This window comes from Staurois parvus, unplaced genomic scaffold (assembly GCF_062004578.1).
Source record: "Staurois parvus isolate SC_StPar_1 unplaced genomic scaffold, SC_StPar_1.0 ptg000017l, whole genome shotgun sequence".
NCBI classification, from domain to species: Eukaryota; Metazoa; Chordata; class Amphibia; order Anura; family Ranidae; genus Staurois; species Staurois parvus.
In genome coordinates this window covers 13,949,823-13,963,626 of record NW_028317813.1, presented here as the reverse complement: position 1 = coordinate 13,963,626, position 13,804 = coordinate 13,949,823, and the positions used below count along the sequence as shown (strand labels likewise).

At 44.1% G+C, this 13,804-nt stretch overlaps 1 protein-coding gene across 2 annotated transcripts in view; it reads left to right on the top strand.

Annotated features, from left to right (window-relative positions):
- RAB5B (RAB5B, member RAS oncogene family) overlaps positions 1-13,804 on the top strand; it is a 78,363-nt gene that overhangs the window by 31,336 nt on the left and 33,223 nt on the right. For both annotated transcript variants that reach the window (XM_089680160.1, XM_089680164.1), the window contains exon 2: positions 13,312-13,580. In XM_089680160.1, coding sequence (XP_089536286.1) covers positions 13,418-13,580 — 163 coding nt within the window. In that variant the 5' untranslated portion in view covers positions 13,312-13,417. The remainder of the gene's footprint in view (positions 1-13,311; positions 13,581-13,804) is intronic.

Genomic DNA, 13,804 nt, shown 5'->3' with positions numbered 1-13,804 from the left:
CTCCACACTAGTCTACGCACCATAATGTGTACTAATGTTGTAGTAATATGCTTACACAGTGCTAATAGGCTGCCTAATGTTCTTGTAAAAATCCAATCAAGCTGTATTATTATTAGATAATAATGAATGTACTTTATTGTATTATACATTGTTTTAGAATTTTACTATAAAGGTTACAGAAGATCACTGGGATGACTTCAAAGCCAAATATTATTTCTTTATTGTTCAGTAGAGGACACAAGTTATTCAAACGCAATTGGTTATACTAATGGAAGATTTGGACACTGGCAAACCAGAAACAGTGGTTAGTCAGGTCTAACCCCTCCCACTCCCAGAATGCTTCAGTTTTATTCTAGTGTACAAGGATGGTGGACATCTTTTCTCTACTGAGAGCGGTTTATCTACTTTTTATTAGCTATTTTCTTATTTTCAAGATTAATTTGTTTCTTTATTTAATATTACTTCTACTTTCTGCTGAACTAGGCTTTTATGCAGCTATCTGGATCAGCATATCCTCTAACCACTTGAGAGGCCGTACCTGGACCCCACAAATACTGCAGGGCCTACCTATAATGTGACCTTTTGGGTGTTCTGTATTTATTAGTCGTAGAATGCTTTCCAAGTAAAGAGCCATTGCACAGTCTCTGGTGTGACCCAGTTTCTGATGACTCTTTAATAAGTATGCCATGTAGGCTCGGCATTGGGGCATTGGGAATTACTATTCTTATTGGAACCATTGAGCATTCCCCATTGCCCCCCTTTTCCTTTTTGGCTTCCATGGGCAGGGTTAAAGTATGTTACCCCATATTTCTGATATGTGTATGTTGTAACATTTACAAAAAAACTCTAGCCATTTGAATCTCTCTGCTTTCAGTAGCTGGTTTGTGAGTACCATCCATGTTTTTTTACCTGGTATTCTCAATTAAGTTGTCTCTGTGAAACTCTTCAGATCCAAAGTGCTGGGGGAGCAGTACTGCTGCATCAGGGCTCCCCAGCACACTATTCACTAGCCATTCTGAAGTGGCCTACAGTGTAGATCCCCATAGACCTAACACCAACAGCCTGCATCATTGTTCCTTGTCCATATACATTTTATACATTCCCTAAAGTCCACAAAAATGTGGGGTGCCCTCCTGGAAAGCCAGTAATCTCAGGCACAGAGGTAGCCTGTTTGAACAAATTGGTAAATCCATAGACAGAAAGTTGCAACAGCTAGTCATGAAACAACCCTCCTTTTATCTTGGATATAGATGAGGTTTTGTGGAAACTATAGAATTTCACATCTCATCACAGATCACTGTCTTCCTGTGGGTATTGACTTGATTAACATTATAAATCTATCCCACACAATGTAAGCCAATACCAGTTGGTTGGATCAACAGCGTCCTCTGGTTGGGGCCCATAACGAATTCATTGTGGAGTCACTTGAATCTTTTGTACAACTTTTTTATCACTTTTAATGGAAAATAATATTATAGACAAAAACGAGGTTTGGCTTTCAGGAAGTCCATGGTAGGAAATACCCTTCTACACACCACTAGTCATAACCCATTGCCTTTTGCTAAAAGGAATAATTAATGAATGATATGGAAAGTTGGATTTTTATAATTACCTTTTTTAAAATCAGTTTCTTGGAGTTCATTAATGGACACAAGTCCCACCCTCTGTGTTTGTTTGTGATCTGCTCCTAGTACTCTTTTGTATGAAAATGAAGCATGCTAGGAGTGGAAGGGATTATACTGGCTTTTTTTTTTTTTTTTTTTAAATTGCCAGTGTCCTAATTCCAGATCCTCCTGTAGGTGACAGTTCTTTTCTGAATAAATGAATCCTGTTTCCCATAAAACAGAACTAAACTTTCTCGGTCATCATTACCTATTTGTAATCCTTAGGCTCCTTTCACACAGCAGCTCCACTCTGCTCAGCAGGGGATTTGTGACCAGATCCACTGCTGGATTGGAGTGGAACGAATGTTGGTGTTTTGTCATCCGTGCTTGTTCAGTGTCTCCACATTTACAGTGGACAACGGAGGACCTGTCATAGCTCTTTGGGTGGTCAGAGGTAAACATCAGGCTACCTCCAATCCACCACGTTTTAGGTCCTGAAAAAATTAAAAAGGATGCAGGCTGACCTGACTGGAATGCCCCAGTGAAAGGGCCCTTATGCTACTAGGGATGCTAGAGTTGGTACCACATCCAAAATATCTTTGTAGCAAAGAATCGCTCCCTTTTAAGGAGAAAAATGCAGCTTTTACTGGTGCCCAGGGAAGACACAAACAGTTGTAAAATTTATAAAACAAACACTTTATTTACAATGTATTAACTGCTTGCCATCCAGCCACTGCGGAAAAACGGCCACAAGGTGGCACCGTTGGGCAAAATCACGCTTTAAAATGTGATATTGCAAAACAAGTAGGGGGCGCGCCCGCCCTACCCGTGCCGCCGATCGCGGCCACGGGTGTCAATCATCGGGTCCCTGCCGGTCATTACCCACCGGGTCCCGGCGATTGCCAGCAAACAGTGGCACAGAGTACAGCTGCAGTTTACAATGCAGCTCTGCTCCCTGTCAGTTCCGAGCACACTGATCCCGAGAGAGGAGTTTATCTCTCGAGATCAGTGTGTTCCTGTGAAGCACCCCCCCCCCCCCCCCCCCGGCCACTAGTAAAACACTCCCCTCACACAGTTAACCCTTTGAATAAAAAAGTTAACCCCTTCCTCCCCAGTGCCATTAGTACAGTGTCGGTGGTTTTTTTTTTGCACTGATCACTGTATTGGTGTCACTAGGGATGTCAGTGACCCCAAGTCAGTTTCCCCCCCAGTGTCAAAATGTCCGCCGCAGTCCCGCCATAAGTCGCTGATCACTGTCATAAATCGCTGATCACCGCCATAAGTTGCTGATCGCCGCCATTATTAGTATAAAAAAAAAAATCCCAGTATCTTGACTGCCATTTGTAGACACTATAACTTTCACGTAAACCAATTAATTTACACGTATTGGGATTTTTTTTTAGCAAAGACATGTCGCAGAATACATTTTGGCTGAAATCTATGATGAAATTTGATTTTTAAATTTTTTTGCAGGACATGTTTTTTAGCAAAAAGTCCAAAATGTTGTTTTTTTTCTCAAAATTGTCAGTCTTTTTTTTTTTTTATAGCGCAAAAATTAAAAAAAAACGCACAGGCGATCAAATACCACCGAAAAAAAGCTCAATTCGTGGGGAAAAAGGACGTAAATTTAATTTGGGTGCAGTGTTGCATGACCGCGCAATTGTTAGGTAAAATAACACAGCGCGTTAAAACAAACCGCTTCTGTAACTGCTTCCTGACCGCCCTTATAGCAGAAATACTGCTACAGGGCGGCATGGGTGCACAAAATCACATATATATACACTTGATTTGTGCTCCCGTGGTTTTCACCCCCCTCTCAGATAGCGTCAGATTGCCCGTCCTTACACCAGTCATCACATTTAACCCCTTGATTGCCAGGAAGACGCTCATGCACAATAAACCTCCATTGCTAGTATAGTGTCTGAACAGATCAATATCTTTGATCAGATCAGCACTATACCAGCGTTCACATTAGTATAGCGTCCCCAAAAATGCAGCGTTAGTTGGATTAGCCCCAGCACCTGCGTTTAGCCCCTATGCTTACCCCCCGCCCTCTCCCCCAGCAAGTGCAGTGTCAGTAGGTCACTGTCACTTGATACATTGCACACAACCGCAGTGTTCGCAGAATCAGTCCTGATCTCTGTTAGCACTTGCCTGTAAATTTTGATGACTCTCATATGCAGCAGAGTGCCAGTACTAGTGCCGCACTACCTTTTGGTGAACTGGCGAGTACCAGCGGTCTAGTACATCTTGGTCTTTCACATACCTCTTAAATTGTAAGCTCCCAAGAACAGGGCCCTCACCCTCTTGTATTGAACTGTATTGTCTCCCGTTATACTGTAAAGCACTGAGCAAACTGTTGGCGCTATATAAATCCTTTATAATAATAATACCAGCACTGCAGTATGACTTGGTGACGTGGCGAGTCCTATAAGTGCAGTACAAGCTGGTGGTGAGCACAAGTATTATCCCGCAGCCACCAAGAATTCGCACACAGGCCCATAGAGCTCCTAGTATCCTTCCGGATGTGCTTGCAAATCCCGATTGACAGCCCACAAATTCTGCAGCACCTGTACTTCTCACATTCACTGCCCAACCCGGAATTCAGGTGGAAATAGCAAATTTAACTACTCCCCTTGATTTTTGGAGCTGTTTTTCACGGAATATCTGTATGCATTGATTGTGGATCAAAGCAATTTATATGCACAACAATTTATCGCCGCCAACCCAAATTCAAACCTTACCAGACCAGTCACATGGAAACTCATTACGGTTTCCGAATTTACATTTTTTTGGGGTCTAACCCTCAGCATGGACATTACTAAAATAAATGAATTGTGGTTGTATTGGTCCCCAGACCCGATTCATCATATGCCGTGTTCTCTGCTGCCATGGCCAGGCATAGATATGAGAGTATAATGTGTTTTATGCATTTTAATGACAATACACTCTGTCATCCTCGGGGTGACCCTGAATTTGTCATTTGAATTTGTCATTTGAATTTGTCATTCCACAAAATTCAGCCCCTCGCAAATCACCTTAACCAAAAATTTGCAGATGTCTATACTCCCCAGCAAAACATCTGTGTTGATGAGTCCCTCATTAATTTTTCTGGCCGCCTTGCATTCAAACAATTTCTCCCCAGCAAGCGTGCCAGATATGGGGTCAAAATGTAGAAGACCTGTGAGAGGACAACAGGCTATACTTATAAGTTTCAGATTTACGAGGGAAAAGGGTCACGTGGAGCCCCCCAGATGCCCAGACTACATGGGGAGTAGTGGCAAGATAGTTTGGAACTTGGTGTCATCCCTTTTTCCATATGGGGTACCACTTATACGTGGACAATGTTTATTCAAGCGTGCCACTATTTAGACATTTGTACAATCTTGGAACTGGCGCATGTGGCAAAGTGAGACCTAATGTGTGCCCACCATTAGAAGTGGGTGGATGCAGGGCAGTATAATCTAATGGTGGGCATACCACACACTTTTTCTGGCAGAGATTTCTACTCTTTTTTTTTTTTTTTTTTTTTTTTTTTTTTTTTTTTTTTTTTCATTCAGTCCACAGGCTGCATACAAAAAAAAAAAAAAGAACTTGGCATATACACCCAACAAGGACCAGCGACGTACTGGTACATCACTGGACTTTGAATGGTTATACAGCTGCAGGCATCATCCTCGTATCATTTTTTTCAGCCAGCAATCAGCTTTCATGTAAAAACAATCCTAGTGGCTAATTAGCTGCAGGATTGCTTTTACAATATGATGCCCTCCCCCGCTGCCTTCCACGGCCTTCTCGGGCAGACCCGTGCCATCGTGGGAACTTGAGAATGCAGCCAGTGTTTGTCAGCTGACGATAGAGCTGATTGGAGACCAGAGTGGTGCCAATCATCTCTATAGTCTAAGAATTCGGAAGCTACGAGCATTTCATAACTTCAGTTTTGCAGGATATAAACAGCGCCATTTGTAAATTGGGAAAGCATCTGATCACACTGATTTTTATTTGATTAGATAATGTAAGAGCAGAGGAGATATCTAGAGCCTGATAGACCCCAGATTTCTCAAAAAAGAATATATGACAATGGCCATTGAAGTTACAGGAGATATTGGCATTCCCTGTGATAGCATTAAAAGTGATCAAAAAAAAAAAAATGAAAGGTACAGTGTAAAAATAATTTAAAAAATCAAAATAACTTGCCCCTCCCATGCACGCACACCTGTGTGCACAAGCGGTGACCCTGTGCTGGTATGTAAACAGCGGTTGCACCATACATGTGAGGTATCGCCGTGAACGTTAGATCAAGGGCAGTAATTCTAACACTAGACCTCCTCTGTAAATCTAAAATGGTAGCTTGTAAAGGCTTTTAAAGCGTTGCCTATGGATATTAAAAATGTATGCAGTTTGTCGCCATTGCATGGGGCATGCACAGTTTTAAAGCATGTCATGTTTGGTATCTATTTACTCGGCATACCATCATCTTTTATATCTTGCCAAATAATTTTGTGCATTAAAAGTAAAAAAAAGTGTATTTTTTTTTTTTTAACTTCTGAAAAATCGCTGCGCGAGTACTATGTGCCATAAAAAATTGTAGTACCCACCATTTTATTCACTAGGGTGTCTGCTTTAAAAAAAATATAATGTTTGGGGTTTAAATTAATTTCCTAGCAAAAAATACTGATTTTATTTTCATGTGAACAAAAAGAGTCAGAAAAGGCTTGATCTTCAGGCGGTTAGAAGAGTGAGTGATGTGTGGCATAAACTTCTAATGCTAGGCATAAAACGCCCACCCCCCAAAATGACCCGTTTGGAAAGTAGACACCCCAAACTATTTGCTGAGAGGCATGTTGAATCAATAGAAGAATTTATGTTTTTACCACAAGTTTTTGGAAAATGACAATTTTTTTTTTTTTTTTTTACACAAAATTGTCAACTAAATGATTTATTGCTCACACAATCATTACATTACATTACATTACATTGAGTTTATATAGCGCCAAAGGGTTTGCTCAGCGCTGTACAATAGAGGGGGGGACAATACATGAAACATTACAGCAGTTACGAACAGCACACGAGGGGTAAGAGGGCCCTACTCTTTCGAGCTTACAATCTGGGAGGGAGGGGGTAGTGGTACAGGAGGAAGTGGCTGTGGGGGATGGAGTGGTAGGTGGAATGAAGGAGAGCAGCAGTTAGGTGAGGGTGGGGTAGGCTTCCCTGAAGAGGTGGGTTTTCAGGGAGCGCCTGAAGGTGAGGAGGGAAGGTGACAGTCTGATGGATTGGGGTAGTGAGTTCCAGAGGATGGGGGAGGACCTGGAGAAGTCTTGCAGACGTGCGTGTGAGGAGGAGACCAGGGAGCAAGATAGAAGGAGGTCCTGTGAAGAGCGAAGGGTACGGGTAGGGTGGTACTTGGGAATCAGGTCGGTGAGGTAGTTAGGGGCAGTGTTGTGAATGGCTTTGTAGGTCAGAGTGAGTAGTTTGAATTTGATGCGTTGGGCGATAGGGAGCCAGTGGAGGGAGAGGCAGAGGGGGGTGGCAGAGGTGGAGCGGCTGGTGAGGTGGATGAGTCTGGCAGCTGAGTTCAGGATGGTCTGAAGCGGGGAGAGTTTGCACTGGGGTAGGCCGGTGAGGAGGGAGTTGCAGTAGTCAAGGCGTGAGATTATCAGGGAGTGCACAAGTAGTTTAGCGGTGTCTGGGGTAAGGAAGGTGCGTATTTTGGCGATATTGCGGAGGTGGAGCCTTCATGTGTTTGTCAGTGATTTGACATGAGGTTGGAAGGAGAGGTTAAGAGTCCAGAATGACCCCAAGGACTTTGGCTTGCGGGGCGGGATTGATGGTGGTGATGTTAGTAGTGATGGATAGGATGGGGGGGGGGGCGCGGGCAGGAGGGAAGACGAGAAGCTCGGTTTTGGAGAGGTTGAGTTTGAGGAAATGGAGCGACATCCAGTCAGAGATGTCGTTTAGGAGGTGAGTGATGCGGGCGGAGAAAGTGGAGGTGAGGTGAGGGGTGGAGAGGTAAATTTGAGTGTCATCAGCATAGAGATGGTAGTTGAAGCCGTGGGAGTGTATGAGTTTGCCAAGGGAGGAGGTGTAGATGGAGAAGAGAAGGGGTCCAAGGACAGAGCCCTGGGGGACCCCAACAGAGAGGGGGAGGGAAGGGGAGGTGGCACCATTGTAGGAAACGCTGAAGGAGCGTCGGGATAGGTAAGAGGAGAACCAGGAGAGAGCGGTGTCTCTGATGCCAAGGGAGAATAGTTTATTAAGGAGGAGGGGGTGGTCAACTGTGTCGAAGGCCGCGGAGAGGTCCAGGAGGAGGAGGACAGAGTAGTCGCCTTTGGCTTTGGCGGTAAGTAGGTCGTTGGTGATTTTGAGGAGGGCGGTTTCGGTGGAGTGTAGGGGACGGAAGCCGGACTGTAGTGGATCAAGGAGGTTGTTGTCAGTTAGGTGGGCGCTTAGGCGGTTGTAGATTAAGCGCTCCAGGAGTTTGGAAGTGAGTGGCAGCAGGGAGATGGGTCTGAGGTTGTTTGGGTCAGAGGGGTCCAGGGAGGGCTTTTTGAGTATGGGGGTGATGTGCGCATGCTTTAGGGGGGAGGGGAATACGCCGGTAGAGAGGGAGAGATTGAAGATGTGGGTGAGGGAGCAGATGAGGGAAGAGGGGGGTGACTGGAGGAGTCGAGAGGGGATAGGGTCTAGGGGGCAGGTAGTGAGGCGGGCTTCAGAGAAGACCCTGGTGACTTCCTCAGTGGTAGCGGGGCTGAAGGAGTGCAGAGCTGGTGGGGTTACGGTAAGCGGGGTCTTGGGTGTGGAGGGGGGCAGTGCGGTTGCGAGGTCAGAGGAGGGAAGAGATGAGGGGGAGATAGGGGGGGGGAGGCTAGGTGGGGAGGTAGATTGCGAGTTGACTATGTCCTGACGGATAGCATCAATTTTATTGTGGAAATGAGTGGCAATCTCGTGGGCGGTGAGTGAGGTACTGAGTGGAGGAGGGGGGGGAGAGAGCAGGGAGTTGAAGGTGGAGAAGAGTCGGCGAGGGCAGGAGGAGAGGGTGTTAATCAGGTTTACGTAGTAAGCCTGCTTGGCGGCGTGGAGGGAGGAGGTGTAAGTGAGGAAGGCAGATTTGTAGAGGGAGAATGAACGGGGGGACCTGGTTTTGCGCCATAGTCTCTCCAGCGCACGACTGCGACGTTTGAGGCATTTAGTGTGGTCGTTCTGCCATGGTTGGAGCGGTCTGGGTTTGATGTAGCGTGTGGTTAGGGGTGCCAGAGAGTCTAGGGTAGCTGATAGTGAGTCGTTATACGTGTTAGTGGCTAGGTCAGGACAAGACAGTGGAAGGATGCTGTCGTGTAGGCGGTCGGCAGCTGAGTGGAGGGGTGCCGGGTTCAGGTTGCGAAGGTTGCGGCTGGTGATGGTTTGGCGCTCTGGGGGGGGGGAGTTAGGGGAAGGGGAGATGGAGAACGTGAGGAGGTGGTGGTCGGAAAGAGGGAAGGGGGTGTTAGAGAACTGGTTGAGGGTACAGAGGTGGGAGAAGACGAGGTCCAGGGTGTTCCCAATGATGTGGGTGGAGGATTGAGTGTGCTGTGTGAGCGTGAAGGAGGAGGTTAGGTGGAGGAATTGGGAAGTAGCCGGGCTGTTGTCATTGATGGGGATATTGAAGTCCCCGAGGATGATGGTTGGTAGCTCAGAGGAGAGGAAGAAGGGAAGCCAGGCAGCGAAGTCATCCAGGAAGCGGGGTATGGATCCGGGAGGCCTGTAGATCACTGCGATCCTTAGGGGGGTGGGTGAGAAGAGCCGGATGCAGTGAGCCTCGAAGGAGGAGAAAGTTAGGGAGGGAGGATTAGGGAGGACCTGGAAGGTGCTCAGCGGTGATAGGAGCAGGCCGACCCCACCACCTTTGTGACCGCTCAGTCTTGGTGAATGGGACCAGACGAGACCTCCATAGGAGAGTGCCGCAGGGGAGGTGGAGTCAGTGGCACAGTCAATCAATGGGTATATGTGGAATTACTCCCCAAAATACATTCTGCTACTTCTCCCGAGTATGGGGGTACCACATATGAGAGACGTTTTGGCAGTCTAGCCAAGTACAGGACCCCAAAATGCAATAAGCACCTTCAGGCTTTTAAAGGACTATTTTCTCACTACACTTCCAGTCTACCTATCACAGTTTTGGAGGCCCTGAAATGCCAGGATAGCACCTAACCCCCCCAAATGACCCTTTTTGGAAAGTAGACACCCCAAGGAATTTGATAAGAAGCATGGTGAGTATTTTGCAGATCTCATTTGTTGCCACAAGTTTGTTGCCAAATGAAGAAAAAAACCAAAAACATATTTTTTCAGTTTTTTTTATATTTCAAAACCTTGTGAGAAAAAATGAGATCTGCAAAATACTCAACATACCTCTTTTTAAATTCCTTGGGGTGTCTACTTTCCAGAAAGGGGTCATTTGGGGGGGGGGGGGTTGGTGCTATCCTGGCATGTCAGGGCCTTCGAAACTGTGATAGGTATTGAGGAAGTGAAATGAGGAAGTGAAATGAGGAAGAAATGAGGAAGCACCTTCAGGCTTTCAAAGTGGTCATTGGATTTCAGGCTCCTGTATGTGGCTAGGCTCCCAGAAAGTCTCAAATGTGGTATCCCCATACTCGGTAGAAGTAGCAGAATGTATTTTGGGATGTAATTCCACATATACCCATGGTTTGTGTGAGAAATAAATAATTTAAATGACAACTTTGTGTAAAAAAAAAAAAAAAAAAAAAGTTTGTCATTTTCCAGAATCTTGTGGAAAAAAAAAATAAATCTTACATGGACTCAATATGCCTCTCAGCAGATGGCTTAGTGTGTCTACTTTCCAAAAAGGGGTCGTTTGAGGGTGTTTGTACTATCCTGGTATTTTAGCATCTCAAGAAATGTGATAGGCAGTCAGAAAGTAAAAGCTGTGTAAATTCCATTATCTATACCATAGTTTGTAGACGCTATAACTTTCACACAAAGCAATAAATATACACTTACTGGGATTTTTTTTAACCAAAAACATGTAGCAGCATACATTTTGGCATAAATTTGACAAAAGTTTAGTTTTTTTTTGGATATTTTTTATATCCGAAATGAGAAAATATTGTTTTTTTTAAAAAAAACAAATTTTCTTCAAAAACTTTTTCTGTTTATAGCTCCAAAAATAAAAAGTGCACAGGTGATCAAATACCACCAAAAGAAAGCTCTATTCGTGTGAAAAAAGGACATAAATTTCATTTATGTATCGTATTGCATGACCGCGCAATTGTCCATTTAGCGCAGCGCTGTATAGCAAAAAAAAATGGCGTAAATTCCATTATCTATACCATATTTTGTAGACGCTATAACTTTCACACAAAGCAATCAATATACACTTATTGGGATTTTTTTTACCAAAAAAATGTAGCAGAATACATTTTGGCCTAAATTTATAACTAACTTTGAGTTTACTATATATTTTTTATAGCTGAAAGTAAAAAATATTGTTTTCCTTCAAAACGTTCTGTCTTTTATTGTTTTATAGCGTGAAAAATAAAAAGCGCACAGGTGATCAAATACCACCGAAAGAAAGCTATATTTGTGTGAAAAAAAGGACGTAAATTTTGTTTGGGTGCAGCATTGCATGACCGCGCAATTATCAGTTGAATTAGTGCAGCGCCGAGTAGCAAAAAGAGGCCTGGTCATTAAGGGGGGTAAATCCTCAGGAGTGCAAGTGGTTAAAAAGAGCACAATAAAAACTGGGAACTAAATACTCCCATACATTAGTATACAATTTAATTTTCCATTACCAAATAACAAAAGGGGTTTTTACATATCTTTGGAATAAGGTAGGTCAAAAGTGTTAAAAAATTGCTTTTAAGGAAGAATGACCTAACCCCATAGAGCAGATGAAATGGGCATCAGTTGGTTGCTGCCAGTAGGCTCAAAAACATACTGTATATCATGATCACTTCAGCATGAAGCTGAGCAGCAAAAGAATGTAATATTCCATACCATTTTTATCTGTTTCACTAGAATACATATGCTTAGGAAAACATTGTTAAAGAAGTACAGCTAAAGGTCTTTTGGGTGTACTTCTGTGGATCACAGGAGTGCAGTTCGTTCACTCCTGTGACCCATTTGCAGCTGACTGTGGGCTTAAGCTCGCTGTCGGCTGACGTCACTCAGCCGGTCCACACTGGGGAAAGATCCCAACTTTAAAGTTGGGATCCATCCCAGTGTTCCAGTGAGCGCTGGGGGTGGGGCAGAGCAGACATCAGTGACTGACCTTCATGGCTCTCTGCTCAGAGCGGCTGTTGGTTCTCACACTTAGAGCTGGCGGGGGACAGATGCAGCATTGGACGGTTGCTGCATAGGTAAGTATGATTGGGGAGGGGGGGAAGCCCATACTTCTCTTTTAACAGAGGTAAACTTGATTTATGTCTTACAAATGGACAAAAGGAACATTGAAAGAACCAAAAGTATAAGTATGAAGGGTCGGCACCCTGCAATGGCGCCCCAGGATGCCGCCTCAGAGCCCTCCAATATAAGGCAGGTACTTATGACATTTAGGAGTCTGTTGGATATCAGCCTTATGCAGGTGATGTATTTAAAAGAAGAAAAAATCTCTTATCCATATAGACCCCCTTTGGCAAGATAAAACCTCTGCGTGGAACTGTTTTTTTTTATCCTTTAGATTTCTTCAGTTGGTTTCTGGCCTAGGCTGGAATGTCATACATCACATATGTCTTCATGGGCATTTCTGTCTCATCTGGAGAAGGGGCTTTCTCGGCTAAGCACACCTGCCTGCATTCTTGAGATGCTAGATGGATTCCAGGAAGTAAATGTTACATTAATCATCTTCCCTTACTCAAGATGGCCAGAGCTAGATATGCTAGGGGGGTGCAAAGTGAAGTCTCAACAAAATAAAGCACAGAGACATGAATAATTGGGTTAATTTAATTTGAATATTAAAAAGTGTTTTCAGTTTGTGGTCCTCAGATACAGTTTAGTTGTGCTGTAAAGTGGTAGTAAAGCAAGATAGTTATGACAGAAGAGACCCTGTCACTCTCTTCTGCCATAAAAGCTTCCTGCTGCCTATCAGCTGTCATGTACACTGAGCCTCACACGCGCAGCTCAATGGACATTTAGGTCCCCCTATCTGTGCCACAGCGATGTGACTCCCACATACGTGCGCAGAACAGAAGTGATGTCATTGCAGCCCGGCCATTTAAGTGGTGAAGACACAGAACCTGAAGGGACGATGGGGCAAAGATCGACAAACCTGGGACCTGCAGGATTGATCACACCACAGCGCTGGAGGACTACTTTGGCAGGCAAAACTTCCATTATATTAATTTCACTGTAAGTACATAAATATCTTATTTTTAACATGAAATGCTGTTATTTGAACTGTAACCTTATAACAACAGAGCTGCTTAGCAGCTCCTTAGAGTTTACATTTCATAAGCAACAGTGCAGCTTTCACAGTGCAAGTAAGCTGTGCACCAGGCAGGCTATCCATATGGACCCCATGAATAGTGTGTATTGCGGCCTTAATATTTACGGATACCAGTGAATTCAGTCATTCATTGTCTAAAACCTTGGACAGTTGCACAATATAAAACAATCCTGTACTTCCATCTTCTTTCTCTAAGTAAACATATATAAATATATTGTAGTTATCTGGTGACATTAATATACCTTTTTATATTCTTTTGTTTTCCCATAGATTCTTGCAGCACCTGAACACCAGCTGCCTTTCACTACCAACTTCTAGGGAGTCTCGCACAGTCCTCCAACCTTTGGAGTGCTCCTTGTAAGTTAATTTCAAGGAAATGGCTGGAAGAGGAGCAGCAAGGCCGAATGGTCAGTCACAGGCCAGTAAAATCTGCCAGTTCAAGTTGGTGTTGCTGGGTGAATCTGCAGTGGGCAAATCCAGTCTGGTGTTGCGTTTTGTCAAGGGCCAGTTTCATGAATTCCAGGAGAGCACAATTGGAGGTAGGTGAAGCAAAGGAATAGTGGTTTCTGGAAATGTTGTAAGCTGTATTTCCTTGTCCTCTTACATGCCACGCTTCTTTATTTCAAGTTATTAAGACCAAGTCAAAAGAAATGTGTTCTTACATTTATAAAAATAAAATAAACATAGTGTACATACTTACTGTTATTACTGCAATGCTGCAGCTGTCCCACTTTGGGAATTGGGGGGGGGGGTGGGGTGGGGA